We start from the raw sequence: 12,560 nt of genomic DNA, 5'->3' as shown, positions 1-12,560 counted from the left end.
TCCAAATCCCAAAGGTCAGACTCCAGTTGCATTTCAAGATCTTTATGGGGCTGGGTACGGTCGGTAATTAATAGATTCGGAAGGGCTAGACGGCATCAGGAGAGGAGACTTTTAATTATCATTTTCCACTCATCAGTGAGTCCACAAATTAGTTTGTAAAGCCACGGCCCAAAGCCACGCTCCGCATGTCTCCTTCTGAATCTATTCCTGTTTCTGGTCAGGGCGTCATTCCCTCCCAGGCCTGCAGCTCCTGTGATCTCTGTTGGCTCCCCGCCCCGTGTTGTGTTTGTGAGTCTGTCTACCACAGGTCCTGGCGCCTCTGCAGCTGGTCCCCTCATCAGCGCCCGTGGCCCTCTTTCAGCTCTACCCAGGAGAGGCCATTCCCAGATGTTTCTCAGGGCATCTCCATGCACCAGGCACCACTCTAGGCTCAGCGGAAGCCACCGAGATCAAACTGAGACGGTGTCCACCCCGAGCACCCCTCTCAGGGACCTCTGTGATGGACCAAGGTCTGCAATCCAATCTGTGTCCCTCCTGAAGATAAACTACTCAGGCACTTCTGCTGTGTGTCCCACACAGCCCCACTCCCCGACAGCCCTCAGCTCACCTCAGTCCCCCACAGCTACCTTTCAACGAGAGTTTAAAACACCCCTTCACGCTCCCCTTTGTCTTGCTCGGGATGCCAGGCATCAGGGACCTGGGACCCTATGCAGGCTAGTGAGCATGCCAACCAGTCTTCAAAACCCTCTCCAGCTCATGTCTTTCCAAGGAAGGTCTCTGCCTCACAAACCAACCTATGTGCATAGATCCTCCGGCCTGCAGCACTGTCTGCTTTTAATTTCTGTAGGACTTTTGTTTGCAGTACACACTTTTGCTCCTTTTTTTTTTTTTTAAGTTGGTAATGATTCTACAGCCTACAGCATCTCCTTCCAGTGATGGGTTTGCAGCAGTTTCTAGCAGTCTTAATATGTCACCATAACCAGGACTGGACATATGAATGAGTCAATGAGCAAATAAGCAAATGGACTGACATCTGTGCACAGCAGAGTGTGGGAAATACGATGAGATCATTCTCCAGGGAATTCCGGCACACATGTCTGCGTGCACACACGCCGGGGATGAGAGTTCAGCTCAGGGTTGAAGTGCTTGCCTGACATCTAGGAGGTCCTGGGTTCTATCCCCAGCACCACAGGGGAGGAAAAGCTAACTAATTTAAAGGGCTGGGGACAAAGCTCAGAGATGCACTGCCTGCTCGGCATGCACAAGGCCCTGAGTTCAATCCCCAGCACAGAAAAAATTTAAAAATTAATGCCAGGCACGGTTGCTCACCCCATAATTCCAGCACTGGAGAAGCTGAGGCGGGAGGCTTGCAAAGTCAAGTTGAGCCAGGGTTACACAGGGAGGCCGCATCTCAAAAAGAGAGAGAGAGAGAGAGAGAGAGAGAGAGAAGAGTGAGAAGAGTTTGGCAAGTGTAAAACCTGGAGTGGAATAGGGTTGCTCTCCTAGCATGTGTGAGGTCCAGGCTTAACTTCTAGCTCTGACAAAGAAGGAAAGAAAGTGGGGAGATAGAGAGTGAGGGAGAGAGGAAGGGAAGAAAGGAGGGAGGGAGGGAAAAAGGGAGGGATGGAGGGAGGTCAGACCCAGAGATCCTCTTCAGCCCCGTCTGCTGTGGTTAGACACCACATTTACAGGCGCTCAATTTTTCCATAAATCAAAGTCAACTAGGATTTACTACTCCCAGGGGACCATATATATATATATATATATATATATATATATATATATATATATATATATATATATGTGTGTGTGAGAGACAGACATATATATGAAATACATATTTTAAAAAATGTGTCAAATGAGCATAACTTCTTGCACTTCTTGCTTGAGGAGTGCAAGCTCCCTTTCCCGAACTCATTCCCACTCTACACCAACAGAGTGAAGATGCGAGCAACAGCGGCTTCACTGCTTGTGTTCTGCTCTGTAACATTCTCCACAAACAATAGCAAATCCCACGGGACTCAGACGTCATTTCCACAGCGTGCTTGGTGTTTAAAGAGCGTTTACTCTCCACGAGGACTTCCACACGGGTGGGGGATTTCTACCTCTGAGGTATGTTTGTTCCTCTCTGGAAGTGGCTCCCCCTGTCGGCCCTCCGTGCCAGTAAGCCCAGCGCACGCCGTCTGGAGGCCACACGCATCGTCCCCCGCAATACTGCATAGTGATGCAGAAAGGCACTAGGAGGCAGTGACGAAGATCACCACTTTTCCAGAAAGTTCCTAAGACTGCCTGGCGCAGGTGGAGTTTAACTAGAAACAAGCCTGACCCGGGCAGAAATAACACGCTGTGCTTAAGGTCTTCCGGATTCCAATGGTGTCTGATGGAGGTTTCCAGTCATGTGATTTCTCTTCCTGTCTGTTTCTCTTGCTCACCCACATTTTCTCACCCATTCCCCAGGAGAACACGCCAGCACAGCAGGCCAAGTCTTTGTTCTTTCCTTCTAGAGCATCCCAGCCAACCCCTAACCCTGCACCTCCTCTCCCGTCTCTGTCTCTGGCAGTCGCTGGCTGACTGCATGGATCTGAGTTCATTACAACCAACAACTCTCTCTTGAGAGGGGGAGGAAAGCCTGTCCCCAGGTATTCATATGTTTGATCCTGCCATGACCCCACAAAGCTGAAGCAAGGTATGTGCCTGGGCATGGAAGTAGAGTCAGGAAGGTCAGGGGTTCAAAGCCAGTCTCTACTATATAGCAAATTTAAAGAGGGCAAAGAAAGTCCTCGGTTGCTTGAAGTGGAGGCAATCTTTGGGCAAATCCAGAATCTGTTGCCTCCTGCAATAAGAGCCATCTAGCCAGCCGTGTCTGGCACAAGCCTGATGGGTCGGGTCGTCTGCTGTTTGCCTAGCTGCGTGCATTTTCTCCTGCTCTGGGAACAGGTCCCAGATCTTTCTGGGGGAACTATTCTTCTCCATACCACGCTTCTGGTAGTCAACTCTCCCTCTAACTGTGTGTGCGTGTATGCAGTGGGCCCTGTGTTCATGTGTGCATTCCTGTGGACATGTATGTATGTGCATGCATGTATAAATGTGTGTGCCTGTCTGCATGTGTGTATGTACATGTTTAGACATGTCTATGTACATGCATTCCTGTGTACGTGTACACGTGTGTGGGTATGTATGTGCATGCATGTATATGTGTGTAGACATGTCTGTGTGTGCGTGTGTGTAGGCATGTGCAGACATGTGCATGTATGTCTATGTGCGTGCATGAGTATGTGTGTGTGTGTGCATATGTTTCCAGATTTCTTCCTGTGAAGAGACCTTCATGGCCTTATTTCACTTTAATTACCACACTCTAAATATAATCTCCTTTTGAGGCCCGGGGAAGGGTTAAGATTTCAAGGATGAATTAAAGAGACTCACAGGTCAGCCCCTAACCCCCCCCCCCCGCTCTGCGGTTAATGGGGCTGGTGAGGAGGACAGTGTTTACCTAGGGTGGTGCTGAGCAGGACTGACCCAGCCACAGCTATTGGCAGTCACCCTCCTACAGAGCAAGGCCCCCAAGGAAAGGCAGCCCGAGAAGGATAGAAAGAGGAGCCGAGTGATGGAGACAGTTCCTGCGCCCAGGCATACCTCGAGCCAGATCCGTTCCTGAGCCCTGAACTTTAGGCTCTGATGTATTTCCACCATCACATTGTTCACAATGGACAGTCAGAACCTATTAACGTCCTCATGCCAAAAGACAGTGAACAGACCAAAGTGGACCCTGTTTCCAGGATCCACAGGGTGGACCATGAAGAGTCAAGATTCGAACCCAGGCTTCTCAGGCTCTGCAGTGCTGGCCTCGAGCCATCCTATGGGAGGAACACTGCATCGAGGCTATTCAGAGCTCAGGGCAAGGCAGTCAGAGCACACAGAGCACACCACTGTCAACCTGATTAGCATCATCCTTCCATCCCAAGCCGACCCCGGTGCTGCAGACACTCCTGACTCAGGAGAAGCTTCCGAGCAAAGCCAAGGAGGCAGATAACACGGAGACATGCAGGCCTTCCTCCCCCCAGCACAGGTCGGGTGCAGCTTGGTCTGTATTATAAACCGTATAGACTCTTTGAGGACCCACATGTCATACAGGGATGAGCCGAATACATCTCAGGACATCTCAACCCCACGACATGATCCTGTCACTAAACCAAGACAAGGCGGCAACTGCTCTATGATATGATAGATGATATGATATGACATGACATGACTGGAATCATAGCCAAGAGAAACCACAAACCTCAGAAAGCTGTACACAGTCAACAACACATGACCAACAGTGCCGAAAAAGCTAGAGAAGAGCTTGATGACATACAGATATCACGTACATGTGTGCGCGCCCTCCCCCACAAAGCATGTGCTCTTATCCCCTAACCCAGCTCTCCATCCCCCCTCACATGACTGTTGAGCCCTTGAGATGTGACATGGTGCAGCGGAGGACCTGAATTTTAAGATTTACTTTTGTTTAACTAATTTTCATTTAAATCACCACATATGGTTGGTAGTTGTAGCATTGGAGAACCTGCTGCAGGGGTGATTTACATATATAAAGAGAGAGAGACACACACACACAGAGGCACAGAGAGACAGAGACAGAGAGACACAGAGACAGAGAGAGACAGATTGTCTTCTGTAGCCCAGACTGACCTTGAATTCATTATGTAGCCAAAGATGACCCTGAACTCCTGATCTTCCTTCTTGCTGGTGCAAACCACCATGCCTGGCTTACTTACGATTTTTTAACTTTCACCACAGTACAGAAGTATGCCCATATAAACATACTAACTTTTCACTCTTGAAACAGTTCTTGATAAAATCCACGAAGCGTTCTTCACGTCATCATAGAATAGGCTTTGTGTTTGATGATTTTGCCCAACTTTAAGCAAGCATATGTGTTCTGAGCACACTTAAGCTGGGCTAAGCTGTGATGCACGGAAGGTAAAATGGGTTAAGTGCATTTTTAAGGATATTTTCAACTTACACTGGGTTTATTAGAAGACAGCAGAATCATAGGTTAAGGAACATCTATGTATGTAAATCACCCCTGCAGCAGGTTCTCCAATGCTGCAGCTACCGGCCATACATGATTTAAATGAAAATTAGATAAAAGAAGATAAATCTTAAAATTCAGGTCCTCGGCTGTACAAGTCACAGCTTAAGGGCTCAACAGTCATGTGAGAGGGGATGGAGAACCAGGTTAGGGTTAAGAGCATGTACTGCTTCCGCAGAGAACCCAAGTTAGTTTCCAGTGCCCCCTTCTGGCCTCCATGGGCACCTGCAATTCATGTGCATGTGTGCACACCCCATAGTTAAATAATAAAAGTAAGTCTATTTTGAGAGTCATGTGTGGTTAGTCACAGCTTCACTCTCAGACAATGGAAACTTACAGCCTCACAGATGTTCCTGTTCTAGGACTGTATTAGTGTCTCTGTTGTTGTTGTGATAAAATATTTTGACAAAAACAGATTAAGGGAGAAAGAGTTTATTGTGGCTCACCAGTCCAGAGAGCCTGGGAAGCGCTCATGCACTCATGCCTGGGAAGCATGGCAAAAGGCATGAAAGGCTTGATAGCAGGAACTGGAGATTGGCTGACCACATTGATTCTGCACTCAGGAAACAGAGCCAACAGAAAGCAAGTGGGGCCTGGCTCTAAACCCTAATACAGCTCTAGTGATGTACTTCCTCTAGCATGGCTTCACTATCTAAATGTTCCACAATGTTCCCAAACAGCGCCACCTGCTGGAAGCAAATGTTTAAACACACGAGCCTGTGGGGGACACTTAACTTCAAACCACAAGGACGTATAGCAACCTGATAAGGGGCCTCGAAATGGAGAGGGGCTGTGGTGGGGTGTGTGGGGGTGGAGCTGACAGGACTGTGCTCCAGCATAACCTTTTGGAGTGCTTCAGATTTTTAATTATCTCATATTTTACTCCTCATTCAAAGACACATATTGTAAAACTCTAAACACATTTAAACACACTTGGCTATGTAAAGTAAGGAGAGAAGGTACTGGCACACCCAAGAGTGCAGGCAGACATCAGGTACTGAAAGGCCCAGGGTGACTGAGTGATGGATGAGCAGGTAGGCATGAAAGAGCAACCACAGAACTTGCTGCCTGGGGACCACAGAGAGTCACAGGCTGCGCCTCTATGCTTGGTTTCTTTGGGGGGGGTGATTATTGCTCCCATTTGTTTTCAGGCCCAGGGCTGCAGCAGCAGCCACGAATCAGGTGTATGAAATGAACAAATTACCCTTGCTGGTCCAGGAGGCCAGAAGTTCAGAGTGTTTTCAGGGCTGCCTTTTCTGGAAGCCCTGAGGGAAAAATAGCGTTTCCTCCATTGCTATTACATCACTTCATCTCGGCTGCCTCGACACATGGTCTTTTACTATTAATCTCTGTGTCTCATGTCTCCCTCTTGTCTCTTCTAAAGGCATAAGGACCCTGAAGAGGGCCCACCCTTATCACAGAAGATATTGTTGCAAGATCCTAATCTTAATCATTGCAACCCCCATCTTTGAGATTTTACTTTCTACATATTCTTTCTTTCTTTCTTTCTTTCTTTCTTTCTTTCTTTCTTTCTTTCTTTCTTTCTTTCTTTTTCTTTTGTTTTTCCAAGACAAGGTTTCTCTGTCCTGGACTCACTTTGTAGACCAGGCTGGCCTCTAACTCAGTGAGATCCGCCTGCCTCTGCCTCCCCAGGTGCTGGGATTACAGGCATGTGCCACTATACCCAGCTTTAACTTTCTGCATTTTCAACTGCCCACTGTCAACCAAGGTCCAGAAATGTTAAATGGAAAACTCCAGAAATAAGTAATTCAGGAATGTCAAATTACACACCATCCTGAGTTGTGTGATGAAGTCTCCCATCATCCTGCCTGCTGAGTTCATGAACCATCCCTTTGTTCAATGCATCCATACTGTATTTGCTAACCCCCTGCTAGTTGCCTAGCGATTCTCTCAGATACCACATTGGTTGTCATGATACCTCAGTGCTGATACTCAAGTAAAAAGATAGATAAAAATGAGAGAACATGATAAGACATTCTGAGAGATAAAGAGCCCATTTACTTAACATTTATTACAATATTAAATATATTTAATAGCTGCTGTTTATTTCTCACTGTGTTTAATCTACAAGCCAAACTTTATCATAGGCATGTGTCTTACTTAGGCCTGTTATTACTGTGATAAAACACCATGAGGAAATAAATTTGGGGAGGAAAGGGTTTATTTGGCTTACACTTCCACAGCACTATTCATCACTGAAGGAAGTCAGGACATCCTGGAAGCAGGAGCTGTTACAGAAGCCATCCGGAGGTGCTGCTTACTGGCTTGCTCAGCCTGTTTTCAACCCAGGACCACCAGCCCAGGGATGGCATCACCCACAATGGGCCGAACCCTCTCCTATCAATCACTAAGAAAATTCCTTAGAGCTGGATATTATGGATGCATTTTCTCAGTTGAGGTTCCCTCCTTTCAGATAATTCCAGCTTGTGTTTACAATATGCTTTTATTTACAAATGCAATTGTGTAAATTTGGTGTATGTGGAATGGCTTATGCATATATGGGATTAGATACTATCTATCCAAAGCTTCAGGTGTCCACTGGGGTCTTGAAAAACATTCTGTAGCAGATAAAGAACTGCTGGGCACTGCAAAGACCCTATTTTCATTCCCAGAAACCAAACACTAAGACCTAAACATATCTTTTTGAGGAAACCAGTCAGATACACTATGTCATTTTGTAGCTTGAGGTGAAGGTTCAAGGAGAGCCCCTCATCCACCAGAAGCCACAGAGCCTGTTCAGCACAGTCCTGAACGTCCTCCCATGACAGACCTGGACATAAGGGATGGGCCACCTTCCTGCTTGAAGCCTACCATGCCACTCAGCGCCTGCACAGCCAACTCACAAGAGACCACGCTCAACAGCAGGCAACACACAAATGCGGCCCCCTTATGGCCTTGCTTATCTGCCTGCCCTCTGCTGGGACCCAACAAAAGATTATACTGTTTCCCTGGGCCGTGGGAAGGAGCTGGGTGGTGACCTGCCTGTGTCTCAGATCAGATGGGGATCCAAGCTACAGAGGGCCCTCTGAGTCTCCAGAGCCCTAAAGTCTGCAAGGCCCTTTGATCAGAGCTTTGAAGAGAGAACGAGAGAGTGAATGCAGGCAGTGGTGTGGCAGTGAAGAGCCTTTCTGGTCTCAGGCAATGCATACCAGACTGCTGGGACTTTGTGTTGATAAAGGACTCAAAGGGCTTAAGTTGGAACTTAGGCTGGGGTGGCAAGATGTGGACACAGGCAGGCAGTGGGTCCCGTGAGACAATACTGCTATATCCCTAGAGTTGCACGGACCGAAGCATCACAGCCAGGTGCCCTCAGGACACCGGAAGCAAGTGCCCCTCACCAACTCTGCCTCCTCCTCCTCTCTCCACCTCTTTTCCACACTGGAGACTCGCGGACATTCTGTTAGCAAGTACAGCAGGTAACAGTCATGTTGTAGGCCACACCTCCAAATATCAACAATCAAAATTTACCCTAGGCTTTTTTTTTTTTTTTTTTTTTTTTTTAAATTTCACTCCATAACAGTTTAGAAATTCAAAATGCCGGTTGCAAAGCTATATCTCGTGAATGGCTGTGCATCCCAGTTTCAAAACACACCTGCAGGGGCTGGAGAGCTAGCTCTGTGGTGACGAGTGCCTGCTACTCTTCCTGGGGACGGGAGTTTGATTCCCAGCACCCATTTCATGAGACTTAAAAAACTCCCTCTGACTTTAACCCCAGGGGGTCTATTGTCCTCTTCTGGCTTCTGAAGGTGTCTGTGTGCATACAGACACACACTCACACACACAAACTAAATCTTAAAACAAACAAACAAACAAACAATGCACACTTACTCACATAAGTCACATGAATGTAAAAGGGTCCCTTGGTATCCATGGGATACCAAGTGCTTCAGCGATCCTGTCCATTCTCCTACAGGGCGCTTAACTCCTTTATAGAAAACAGCATTGTATTTGCATGTACGTTTACATAGCATTTGCATATGCATTATATTTGCCCAGGCTATGCACCACTTTGTGTGTATTTAAATCATCTCAAGATGACCATCATATACAAGTAGCTGTTATATTATAGTTGTTCGAAAGTGACAGGGTATTGTTACCCCTATTTGGCTGAATCCCTGGTTAATCCATAGATCAGAGCCCACAGAAATGGACTAAACACAACACAGCAGTCCGAAAGAATGAAGGAAGAAAAGAAAGATAAACTCATTTTACACATTTTGTAGGTCATCCAAAAATTCATTTGTGGGTCTAAATGCCCCCCCCCCCGATTTAAATATAATTTCTGAATTCTGCCCACGAATGTCACTGCTGGTCATGTTCTTTTTCCTCCGTGTCTACTAAAGGCTCAGACTCAACTGTAAAGTCTTCCGCCGAGTCCAGAGACAGAATCTCCCATCAGATCCACCTTTGCAGAGGAAGCTACCATCCCGAGACATGGATGGTTTCTGGGTGCCTCAAGGTGAACTGGGAGATGCTGGTGGGGAAACCCTTAGGTGACGGTGTGCTAGCCCCACAGTATAGGACCCAGGTTCAGATCTCATGCTCAAAGTCCTGTGGCTCAGCAGTGGCCGTCATCCCCTGGCTGGGGAGGCAAACACGCGTGGATCCTGGAGCTCTCGGTCAGCCAGCAGAGGTCCAAATTCAGTGAGAAAGACCCTTTCTCAAAAGCTAAGGTGGACAGTGTCTGGAGAAGACACCCACCATCAACCTCTGCCCTCCACATACATGTGCATATACACATGAACACATACATACTCACACCTGAATAGAAAACCCTTCTAGCATGAGACATGTTGCCATGAGCCTCTCCCTTTTCATGTCACACAGCATCCTTTGCAAGGATCGGTCTAACATTGAAAGCCCAGGGTAGAAACTCTACACCAAACTCTTTGTCATGGTTACACGGCACTCTGTGCTCTCATTCCCATGACGCACCATGCCTGGGCTGCTCGGAAGCCCTGGTTTTTATCTATGCTCCTCCCACTCCACACCAGCAAAACAGAGAAACTTGATGACCCAAATGTCCCAGATTGACTTTTCTGGTCCCATCCTCTCCCTCTACCCAAAGTGGTAACGACAAAAACAAAATGCGGGTTCACCAGCCCTGTGCCAGTCAGAGCTCAGCTCGCAGCAATGACGGAGCAGGAAGCGTGGCTCCTTGGGCTTATTCCGCTGACTCATTCAGAGGGCTGGTGCTTTCCTACCATCAAGCCTTTATTCAAAGGCAGTTTTAGTATTCCCCAGCAGTGCCACTGATCAAAACACAGCAGCCCGTGTGGCTGGGGTGTGACAAAGCAGCTTCCAGGGGAAACCAAGAAGGAGAGGTAGCAAGGTGGTCCCCAGAGAGCCACAGCCTGGACTACCAGACCATGCTCTTGATTAAGGGCGACCTGAACATTTCACAACCGTATGGCAGAGAGAAGGGCCAGGCCTCCAGAGGTCAAAAGCCAGCAAGGAATGAATCATCACTTACCTGGGGGACAGATGCACTCAGAGGGGGCTTCCCGAACTGTCCGGAGCTTGGCGACTCCATCCAACTTCTGAACCGAGAAGACAAAAAATTGGAGGAGAAGATCAGTTGCATAACAGAGAAGTGGGAAACTCCAAAATGGTACCAAATGGTCTACAGTGGCGGTGGTATTTTCCAGAACACTTTTTAAAAGGTCATTAAATTCTACGGGCAGTTTCCTAATGGAAAGCAATAATAAACACTGAACACTTCTGACTATTACTGATGACTCCTCAACAGAAGGTGTCGGGTCTCTGTTCTGTTACACCACGTTCGAGCGTAATAGGAAAAGCAACAGAGGTGGCTTTCTGCCAGGCAAGAGAAGCCAGAGGGAGGGCAGATGAAAGAGGCTTTGGGGCAGGAGTGAATTAAAACTGGCCCTTGCAACAGCCCTCTGAGCTCCCACGAGCTGCCCTCTCCTTACCCAGGAAGCTCCATGAACCCTCTATACCATAGCCTTGGATGTGGGAAACCCTGGCCTAATTCACTATGACATTTTCCTTTCTTCCCTCCCTGGGGTTCCTTGGCCTAGATAATTCGGTTCAGTAGAACTTAACAAAAGTCTCCTTGCATGCACAGCCCTGTGCTGGACATGGGAGAGAAGAAAAGAAATGCCACAGGGCTGGTACGCTACAGCAGTAATGCACGGTGATGACACTGGTGTGATCACGGCCTGATCTGACTTCCTAGCAAATTTCTGCTTGCTGGGAATTGAATCCAGGACCTCCTACCAGCTAAGCACATGCTGCGCCAGACACTGGGCTACCCAGCCATGGTGTGGCTTGTGGGGGCCATAATTAAAGTCATCCCAAGTGAGGAGATGCAAACTTTGAAGAAGCTAGGTTTGGAGAAAAGCAACTGGTCTACCACCTCAGCCCAGATGAGCCAGTCTTTAGTCCTGAAAGGGTACAGAGGGCGTTAACTCTTCTTTTTTTTCAGGTGTGTGCACAGGGGTGGGATGGGGTAGTTAGGAACCCTAAAAGCCAAAAAAAAAAAAAAAAAAAAAAGCAAAGGTACTAACCTGTTAATTTGAATTATAAAGTGCATTTACCAGTATTGGTATTGCTACTTGCGGTTCAAACATAAAGATGCAAATTTAGGAGCTGGAGAGAAGGCTCAGTAGTTAAGAGCACTTGCTGCTCTTACAGAAAACTGACATTGGGCAACTTACAACCACTTGTATGTAACTCCAGCTCCAGGGGATCTGACACCCTCTTCTGGCCTGCTTACACACACACACACACACACACACACACACACACACACACACACACACACACACATACAAACACACATACTTCAAAGGAGAAAAGTTATCTATCTATCTATCTATCTGTGGTGTTGGGGATACAACCTAGACTCATGCTAAATACATGTCTTACCACTGAAGGGTGCTTTCTCCAGCCTGAGAAGTAACTTTATTTGTTTGTTTTTGTTTTTTGACACAGGATTTCTCTGTGTAGCCTTGGCTGTGCTGGACTCGCTTTGTAGACTAGGCTGGCCTCGAACCCACAGAGATCCACCTGCCTCTGCCTGCCGAGTGCTGGGATTACAGGCATGTGCCACCACACCCAGCTGAGGAGTAATTTTTAAGCACTGTTCTACAGGAAAGTGAAAAGAGATCAAGGGAACAGGGCAAGCAAGGTTCGACACTTGATCCAACAAAATCACGCTTCTGAGCTTTCCGCTGGGTCCATTTTGCACTTCCTTGTAAAATTCAGTGCTAGACACAAACCCTGCTATGTCAGCTTAACAGCCCCCCACCCCAACACCTGCCCCAGCCTGACCATTCCAGAATTCTGATGGGCGTCCCCTCACTCTCCATCAACCCCAGGTGATGTCTGCTCACCCTGGCCTGCCTTTGGTAAAAGTCCTGTTGTTTAAAAGGACACCTTGTGTGTGTGTGTGTGTGTGTGTGTGTGTGTGTGTGTGTGTGTGTGT

General features: G+C 47.5%; 1 protein-coding gene across 1 annotated transcript in view; it reads right to left on the bottom strand.

The window, feature by feature from the left end:
• Col23a1 (collagen type XXIII alpha 1 chain) overlaps positions 1-12,560 on the bottom strand; it is a 268,000-nt gene that overhangs the window by 232,878 nt on the left and 22,562 nt on the right. The window contains exon 2 of the mRNA XM_055602833.1: positions 10,584-10,650. Within this exon, the coding sequence (XP_055458808.1) occupies positions 10,584-10,650 (67 nt within the window). The remainder of the gene's footprint in view (positions 1-10,583; positions 10,651-12,560) is intronic.

This window comes from Psammomys obesus, unplaced genomic scaffold (assembly GCF_907164565.1).
Source record: "Psammomys obesus unplaced genomic scaffold, mPsaObe1.curated_primary_1811, whole genome shotgun sequence".
NCBI classification, from domain to species: Eukaryota; Metazoa; Chordata; class Mammalia; order Rodentia; family Muridae; genus Psammomys; species Psammomys obesus.
The sequence above is the reverse complement of the archived record's forward strand: the minus strand, read 5'-3'. Positions and strand labels throughout refer to the sequence as shown.